This window comes from Poecilia reticulata, chromosome 2, assembly GCF_904066995.2.
Source record: "Poecilia reticulata chromosome 2, P_reticulata-male-v2, whole genome shotgun sequence".
Lineage (NCBI taxonomy): Eukaryota > Metazoa > Chordata > Actinopteri > Cyprinodontiformes > Poeciliidae > Poecilia > Poecilia reticulata.
The window spans coordinates 27,616,825-27,626,337 of record NC_088831.1 but is presented as its reverse complement, the minus strand read 5'-3'; the positions used below and the strand labels follow the sequence as shown (position 1 = coordinate 27,626,337).

General features: G+C 37.9%; 1 protein-coding gene across 3 annotated transcripts; it reads left to right on the top strand.

Annotated features, from left to right (window-relative positions):
- Positions 1–404: 404 nt before the first annotated feature.
- tnfsf13b (TNF superfamily member 13b) lies at positions 405–8,319 on the top strand. 3 transcript variants are annotated; one of them, XM_008401476.3, is made up of 7 exons: positions 405–705; positions 4,820–4,926; positions 5,013–5,127; positions 6,802–6,858; positions 7,044–7,168; positions 7,415–7,565; positions 7,703–8,317. In XM_008401476.3, exons 1-7 carry the CDS (start codon positions 702–704, stop codon positions 7,813–7,815), a joined length of 672 nt encoding a protein of 223 aa, XP_008399698.1. In that variant the 5' UTR covers positions 405–701; the 3' UTR covers positions 7,816–8,317. The 3 variants fall into 3 exon arrangements, with proteins under 3 accessions (XP_008399698.1, XP_008399690.1, XP_008399683.1); XM_008401468.3 differs by lacking the exon at positions 405–705 and having other exon boundaries at positions 4,143–4,926; positions 7,068–7,168; positions 7,703–8,319; XM_008401461.3 differs by lacking the exon at positions 405–705 and having other exon boundaries at positions 4,147–4,926; positions 7,703–8,318.
- The last annotated feature ends 1,194 nt before the right edge of the window (positions 8,320–9,513 follow it).

The following is a 9,513-nucleotide window of genomic DNA, read 5'->3' as shown; positions in this document are numbered from 1 at the left end:
TGATGTTGACCTATCAGAATATCCTAATAAAATACTTTGTAAAAACTTTAAATGATATGAATGATTTCACATCGCACTAGAGCATTTTTCTGCCACCATTACTTTATGTTCTGTCATGAACAGCATGAAGACCAAAAGGTTCAAATATATTTTAAAGACAAGAAAATACCAGGGTACTGTCTACATTGCATAAAACCCTTTAGTACAACTCTTTAGTTTGCTACAGGCCTTTAGTTTTGTTGTGGCAAGACTAGGGTTGACAACCGTCCCGTAAAATATAGTACCGTCCCACATTAAACCGATGCGGGACGCGATTTGTTCCGTAATCTACGGATGTATATGTGTATTAATAAAGAAATGGTCCCCGAGTACTTTATATAGTAGGCTGCCCCAGTCATTGTTTTACTCACGGTGTTGGTGTTGCGATATTGTGCCCAACTGCTTTCTGGGTAACACACGCTGCCGCTGCAACCCCTTCTCCCCCTGCTTTACACATACAGAGACTGGTCCCTTATTTTAATTTCTGAAAGGTGGCAAGACTATTTAATAATGTTGTGTATTCGTTTATATGTAGTCTTTCTTTTTCTCGCAGTACTTCTCCGTCAGCCAAAAGCTTCAGTCGTGGGTGGACATCTTCACGGCATTCTGTCTCGAGGCTAACTAGTTGCTAACTCTTGTAGCTAGCAAGCTTTGCGTCTATCATGGGTAAGTGTAAATGTATCGCCAGTTTGTTTCGCCATTGGTTCACTTCTGCTGCCAACTCGCATGAGGCTACGTGTATTCTGAGCAGAAAGAAAAACTGCTGACAGAAAGCTTTATGTAGTGTGAGAAGCACAAAGCTGCTTCTAAGAGCCACAAACAAACCCCATCAATTTTATGTTTTTCATCAGAAGAAAATATGCTGGGTTATGTTGCCTTATTTGGAAATGGATCCATCTGTATGCTTTCTTGATGCTAACAGGAATGCAGTCCAGTAGTCTACCTTCATTTCAAATCTTCAGCAATAAATGGCATATTTGACTATGTGAACTAGTCAATATGACCAATACTGTGAACCATATCTATATCTATATCTATTCATATATATATAACAAACATAAAAAAAACACTTTTAAGTCTTGGAAAATGATGTCTAATTTTGTTTACTGTTTTATTTTGCTGAAATAATCAAGGAGATCACTTGGAAATAAAAGTTACCATTTCAGTTTTAATACAAGTATCCAACAATATCCTCACATTTATGTAAACTGCTAAATCCGTGTGACCTTCATAGGCATTCAGTTTTGCACCTTTACCTGAAGAGATCCAACCTTTTTTGTTCTTTTACAGATGAAAACTGAAACCTGAACTCATCTAACCACAAAAGACATGAATGTTCTCTTTTGTCTCTTTTAGATGACATCATGCTCAAGGTATCTTAGGGTATATCTGTGTAGCAATAAAAACTGACTTCCGCATTGCATTGTCCAGTTTGAAACAGTTTTTAAAGCACTCCCAAACTATAGTGGCTGTTTTGTTGATGCTGTTTTATGACCAACATGTAAGTCTGACAACTGATGAAGTTTCTCACCTAATATTCTAAAAAACATTTTCACCCCTTGTTGCATTATTAACTAGGGCTGTATAAATAAATCGATTCGGCGATATATATCGATATTTTCCGCCCTCGGAAAGAATTTTCATCCGCGAGTATCGATCCGTTAAACCATAGGGGTCCATAGCCTTATAGCTCTTTTAGCTTTTTAACGTCTAGTTTCTTACGGCGTAAGACTCCCTCAGTCTCACTTTCAACTTGAGCTTAAAGTGCACATTATAAACTACACACCAGTTTTTAAATTGTGTTAATAGGCTAAGTATAACCGGAGTTGTGCTAAACTTAGTAAACCCTATTTTTCCAATTGTCAGAGAAATGTCAAAAGCGCCGCCATACCTCGGCTTTTCCGGTTTTGTGAGAGGGAATGAGCTTCCAAACATACAAAACGAAACGAAACATTAGATTCCTGTGTTTTTGGACATGTAAAATCTTAAATAAATAACGATGTGCTGTATTTTGTTGCTGAGAAACGAACTAAAGTTGCGCAAGTAACCGTGAAAGAGAAGCGGAAAGGAGTAGGGGCGCGAACGGAGCATCTGCAAAAGCAGTGAGATCACGAAATTAATGCAAATTTCGACTGGTAGCAGTCACTTCATAATTAGTTTTTAGCTTGGCGGTTTCTGTCCTGTATATAAAGAATTACCTGAAGAATGAACATGGGTTGATAACATCCGAAGCGGGCGCGCAGCGGCGCTGTGTTTTGAGCAGGAATCCGCGGCGCAGTGAGGATTTCCATGATAACAATGGCTGATCGATCATTGTTATTAGCAACAGACAAAGAGTATCAGAGGCTGAGAGAACGATGAGATCCTGGCAGTCTGAGAGGCAGCTACTCAGAGATCCAAGCAAGGGAGTAGCCGCGCTGCGTAGCTGCAGGGAGTCGATCACTACGGGGTGAGGCGGAGCCACGACTTTAGCAGTTAGAAGAAAGCAGCTTACAGCCACGGCTAACTCTGGGAACCAAGGTGGAAACGCCTTTTTCCCCATAGTCCAAAAGACTGCATTTGTGACTGCATTTTTACTCCAAAATGCAGCCACAGTGTCCAAAAGAAAAAACATAAGTGCAATCATTTGCATATTGAGAGTCTACAGATGCTGATAATCTCCCCACTCTGCTCCTGGATTACCGTTTAAACTTTTGAGTTTTATGTCAAATCCACATGAATTAAATGACAGAAACCAATTCTCTCACTACATCTTTGATTCATTTTATCCAGCTGCAGAATGTTAGACTGTCCAATCATAGTCGGGTATTGTGTAATTGGTGCTTTTAATCAGTTTTCAGTTGACTAAATTCAAGTCTATGGAACACAAAATGTCACTAAAATCACTCTGTCCTTCTAAAATCTTTCATAAAATTGTAAAAATGCACTGAATTGTATTGAATTGTATCATATTGAACCGTTCAACAAATATTGTGATACATATCGTATCGTGACCAGAATATGGTATATCGTATCGTGAAATTATTGGATCACTACACCCCTATTATTAACCCAAATGTCAATGTATTTTATTGAGATTTTACGTGAGAGAAACACAAAGATATAAAGTTGAAGGAAATGATATATGGTTTCTAATTATCTTAAGCAAAAAGTATGGTGTGTATTACTGTTCAATCATTTAAAAGAAAAATCTAGTGCAAATAGTGACCTTCAAAGGTCACTTAGATAGAAATTTGATAGTCACTGATGGGGCCATGTCAACAAAGACCTGTATACAAGTGACAAGTTTGTAAAGAGAGCCAGAAATGTGCTTTTCATGGATGGAGGAGGGTAAGACTGTTAAAATGCTGAAAAAAAGCCACAAAAATATATTTTCTGTAGCTACATTAATTTAGCTCTGTTTTGTATTGTCAAATAAAATCTGTTTTTCTCAAGTTATAGCAACCCTGAATCATTTGGAAATGTAGCTCACCACTGATCTTTGAAAAACCCTTATACATATTTCAAATAACTGAGTAGTGACTCACTAGTGGTATTTTTCAGAATGTGTTCATTCTGAAAAATACCATCCTAAGCAAAAGCATGTTTTTGCTTAAGACAAAAACATGGTTTTTTTTTATCAGTGCTTTTTTAAAATAAGCAGTTCAAAGCACCACTTTTTTACACAAAGTCATGATTTAGTGACTGTAAAGTCTTGCAGGAAATGTGGCTATACATTTTCTTATCTTAATCTGAGTCTGACTTAATTTTTCTCGTACAGCCTCTGTGCTTTTTTGCTTAGTGTCTTTCTCACAACTCAATAAATACCGTATATCAAATTGATTTATATTAAATTTAGCAAATTTAGAGGAATTTTGCAATGTTTCGGAAAGCAGAAGTGAGTCCATTGCTGCATTAAAATATATTTGTTTTTCATTTCATATACCATAACCTCAGCCACTGAAAACTGTAATAATAAAACATTTACTTTGAACTTTAATGTTGGAAACTGAAGTACAAAAAATAATAATTATAATTTTTAAGAAATAGAAGACTATTAGCGTCACTTGTCCCTACTTCACACTTTAATTCTTGGAATTAAAGTTTGTTTTGTCATGTTATGGTGCTGCTTGAAGATGAAGCAATGAAGCATTTGCACTTCCTCATTTCAGTCTGTGACAATTTTAGTCATTTATAACGTTCTCTCAAGTGTTTATTAGCTTGAAATCCTTCCATTCAGATCCCAGAGGAGCCATGTTCATGTCATCCATCCTTCCTATATGTTGCTCTGAGTTCATAGTTTGGATTGGGAACGAAAGGGATGTGTTTGGTAACGAAAGTAAAAAAAACAAAAGCTAAAGAGATCTGGCATGCTGCTGGTCAGGCAGGAAGCTGTTGGTGTGGTTTCTTCTGCGGAACAACGGAGGAGGAAGCTGATTTGCCTTTTGTTTGGCTTATTTATACTGCGTAGTCTCTCAGACTAAACAAGATTTGGCCACTGAAAGAAAACGAGAGTTAAGGAAGTCGAGACTGAACGAATCCAGCCTCAGCGCAGCTTGCAGCTCCTGAAAAAATCATAATTAGAGAAGAGAACATTCACTGTTCGTAATCTAAGTCTGTAAGAGCAGGAGTAAAAACGGTCATGCTGCTAGTGTGAACTGTCTGGGGATTCAAACTTCCCCAGCGATGGCAGTTTTAGCAGATGGGAAACACAGAACTGGACAAGTTGCGTCTGAAGGAAGGGTATCTTGGCCAGTTTTCCTGCTGACACTGGCTGCTGTCACCTCCTCTTCTCTGTCAGCTCTCTCCTTGTACCAGTTAGTGGATCTGAGAGCTGAAGTAGAGGGGCTTAAGTCAGACATCAGCCGCATGAGAGAAGAGGGGCAAAAGGTCAGCCACCGAGATCAGGTAAGTAACGGTCAGGAGGGATTTCAACTGACATTTGATTGTTGTATTTCACAGTGTTTCTAAAAATGGTAATCGTGTACATGCAGACTGAAAACATCAAAGGAAGAGAAAATATCAAAGCACTTCAGGATTTACCAGAGTCTCAACATGCTTTCAGTCGAATAAGAAGAAGAAGGACAATATCTCAACCAGAAATCTCAGGTATGACATGCAAACCCTGCAGAAACAATATCATATATATGTGCACATTTATTTTAGCACACTTCAGGAGCTAGAAGAATTGTCACCTGATCATAAAGGCAAGATTTGTATGTTTATAATTGGTTATATTCTACTAACTATATTTCTACTTCAGTTATATTTTAGAGCATTTCACAGGCTTGGCAAAGTTGTGTTGGAAATAATGAAAAGATAAGCAACAAATATATAAAAAAAATGTACATTTACCAGCTTATTTGACCCGGAAAGAGAAAAGTGTACTTTTGGTTTCAGAATTATGAAATATTTTTGACAGTCTGGACTATTTTCTGAACACAGGATTTTTCAGAAAAAAAATGTGATTTTACTAATAAACAGTTCTCATCGTTTTAGGTACAAGAACATTTTTAACTACAATTTTGTGTTGGAATAAAATGCTCACCATTTGCACAGAACATTACATACAGTAATGACCGTGGTCCTGTGCTGAACAGACAGTGGCTTTTAAGTTGTGTTGCCAAAAGTATTTGCTCATTTGTTTAATTTAATTTATGAGTTAAAACATGAATCAGCTTAATTTGTTGTGCACGAATTTGACCAGACAACGACTTCAAACCACCGGAAAGCCATTGGGATGAATCAGAGACTATGAGCCAAGTCTTCTCATCTGACATTAGTCTTTTACTACGTTTATTTTGGAAGAATGGTCAGAATTTCCCATAATCACAATTCTAAACCTTCTGGAAAACCTTCCTAGTAACAATTAAAACTGTTATAGCACATAGTGTTTACAGACCTCTTGGTAAACCTTATGGATAAGGAATTGGATTGATATTCGAAGGGAACCATGTCTTGAGTTTCAATAGCATGGAGTTCAGTTTGTTCTTGTTGTAATACAGATCCAAACATTCATTTTCAGTTGATAAAAATAGCTGTTAGCAAAAACAGCTATTTCACTCTGCCTTTAGCAGAGTGAAACCCTTTCACTCACCCCCCCCATCCTAAAGGTGCATAAGGGTTGTGGGAAACAGTGGAGTGAAGTAAAATTACAAGTTGTGTTGGTATTTGCATTAGATATACTTTCATACCATAGAATATCTCCCAACACTAACATACAAGAAGCATTTGGAGTTTCAGTGTTTTAAAGGGGATTTTGTTAAAATGAAAAATGACTTCTTGTCCACATGACTGTCAGGTTAATTGGCCTCTCCAAATTGCCCCTAGGTGTGAGTGTGTGTGTGCATGGTTGTTTGTCCTGTGTGTCTCTGTGTTGCCCTGCGACAGACTGGCGACCTGTCCAGGGTGTACCCCGCCTCTCACCCGGAATGTTAGCTGGAGATAGGCACCAGCAACCCTCCTGACCCCACTGAGGGACAAGGGTGTAAAGAAAATGGATGGATGGACGGACGTACTGACTTCTTGTCCAGACAGTAAAATATCAAGTAGTGAATTGCTTATTACATTTTTTTTCCATAACTGGAGTCCCAGAAAAAAATGCAATGGCCATCAAGTAAAAACAAGAAATGATTTTTAAATTGTTGTCTACTAGTAGCATGATTTTACTATAGTACCGTAAATGCAACACCACTAGTTGATTTCATAATTACCTATTTATTTCAGCGTAAATACCCAAAAGGTGACAGAGGACTAAAACAATTCTCCTGCATTTTATACCAGATTCTGTCTCCTGTCTGCAGCTTTTGGCAAACAACAGCAGAAAACCCTTCAAGAAAGGTACACTGTTTCCTGTTTTGCTATTATTTATATTTCCTCTATTTTGGAAATAAATATGCAGATAAATGTTCCAGATTAAAATCTACAGAAAATATGTTTGCATGTCAGTTGGTGGGTTTATTTTTTATTTTTTTATTTTTTATTTTTTTGCATCTTTTCTAACAAGTTGCTCTGTCTTTTACCAGAACTTTCCTCGGGTTCGTACACAGGTATCCCCTGGCAAACTGGGCTGAGGAGAGGCTCATCCCTGGACACAGATGGGGATCGCATTGTAGTCAACGAGCCTGGTTTCTACTTTGTCTACAGTCAGGTGGGCTCGAGTACTGCAGTTTCCTAATTTGTACACCGGGGGCTGCTGCTACTCTATTTGCAGAACCGTAGCTTTCTTTTCCTTTACACACGGTGCTTCAAAAAGGGTGTGCTCCCTCTGAGTGTATGCTGTGTTTAATTACTCATTTTGAGGAAGGGTCAGACAAATTATAACATTTTTGTTTTCCTGCCTGTTTCAGAACCTTTTCACAATGAACATAACCCATATGTTCTTTGGTTTGTGTAGGTCTACTACATGGACAGCACCTTCACAATGGGGCACGTGGTGATACGATGGAAGAGGCACGTTGTGGGAAATGAGGATCAGGATGTGCATTTGTTCCGCTGCATCCAAAGCATGAACCCCGATTTCTCTTTCAACACTTGCTACACAGGAGGTGAGCTTGTGCCATAAACTATGTCCACTAATAGCAACTCAATAAATAGATAAAGTACTGCTTCTTTAACTTAAGTTGCATTATAATTGTGATTTACTTTATGCAACCTGTCTGAAGTAGACATCTGAATCCTGCAGGTATTGTAAAGCTGGAGAAGGGAGACTACTTGGAGCTTTTGATCCCCCGATCTATGGCCAACATTTCCATGGAAGGAGACTCTACCTTTCTGGGTGCTTTTAAGCTTGCTTAAAGTGAACAGAAGATGATGGGGATAAGTGCCATGTAGTTGGAAGAGAGCAAGCAGAGCAGTTATGGTAACTTGTTGTTGAACAAAACATACAGCAGTCAGCCACTTCTGCACTGGCAGAAATGCGTATTGCATGTTTCCAGTGATGAACAGTCAGATCTAATATGAAACAGATAATATGTTGAGGCTTTTAAGATTTACAATGTTCACTTATATTGCTGTACAACTCAAAACATTCAGATGTTTTCTTTATATAACCCCACACTTAGCAAGCACAACTTGAGACTCATTTTTCAACTTTTAAGCTTTAAAAATGCTTCGTATTACTTAACATTTTAAGCAGAATTACCATGTCACAAAGCATCTTGTCTTTTTCTCTCTTTTTTTCAAATGCAGGTTTTTTTATTGTGATGCTATCATTTGAGCAAGCCTTTACATATTTAGCTGATGTAAGAAGTTTGATGTAATAAAATGCAAATGTTTGCAAATGATAATGTGGGATGAGTTTGTTATTGCATTTCTGGCCACGGGAAGCAAAGACATTGTGTGGCAGAAGAAGAGAGAGACATCAAGATAAGGTGAAGCGGCAACAGTGGAAACCAAGCTTACAAGCATATTTTTAGCTTCAAGAGAAACTGCAGGCGGATGCTGTCAGCAGTTTCAAAGAAGCCTATCAGTGACTTTGTCAAGCCAGATTTCTGGAAGAAATTATCCTGCTTAAAAGTACCAAAGGTAACAACAAAGATATAAAAATAAGAGTTTTGCGCAATGTATAGATAAGCAATCGGTGTATGCCTTTAGATGTGCTTATGGTGTTGAAGCACTGTTACCTACACGAGTGATTAGAGATGCCCTAATGCTGGAGTATTGGTACATAATGCATCCAGTTCATCAGACAAGTCGGCACTTGATGTTGGACTCTTGAGAATTAGATGAGATTTTTGAAACAATAATAGTATTTTTCTTTTGTTTTCACAGTCAGATCAATCAATGATTTAAATAATCTTTATTCTGTGTAAAACTGTTCTATTCTGTCCTCTCTTAAGTATTATGGGGGTTTTGAAATTGAGATTTTGAACAAATACCCATTTTTAAGAGCTACCTGTTTGAGGCGTGCTTGCCATTTATCTTTTCTGTTTAGTTTTCTATTGCGTATCCAAATTCCTGCTAAACAGCTTAAAAATTGGAGATGCTCCATTACCGTTTGTGTAAATGAGTGTTGTCAAGGAGATGACAGTATTTGTTAGTCATCTCCGTCAACCTAAGAACTGCCTCCTTTATTACCTCAAATTGAGAGTTTCAAACATAGACTAGAATCGCAGATATCAACAGATTCCAAATCTAATCTATCAAGTCCAGGTTTTCACCTTTTGACCAAAATCATATTAATAAGTTATTCCTGTTGACTTGGTTCTGTCTCAGGTTTCCAATGAAGCAGAGTAAATGGTAAGTTTCCCTTTTTGCTACTACTGGAAACAGCTCCGTTTCTTAAACGATGTAATGTGTAGCTGCATTTTAAATTCAATCCGATTAATTCATAAAGCCCCTTTTATTAATCAGTTCTGTAGCACACAGTGAACCAGCGAACAGGAATGATTTGTTCTTGCCTGTGTGATCATGTTAGTAGAGAAGCCGCCGCATTTTGGACGAGCTGAAGGCAAGAGAGAGCTGCTCCCTGACCCAGAAATACAGCACATTACA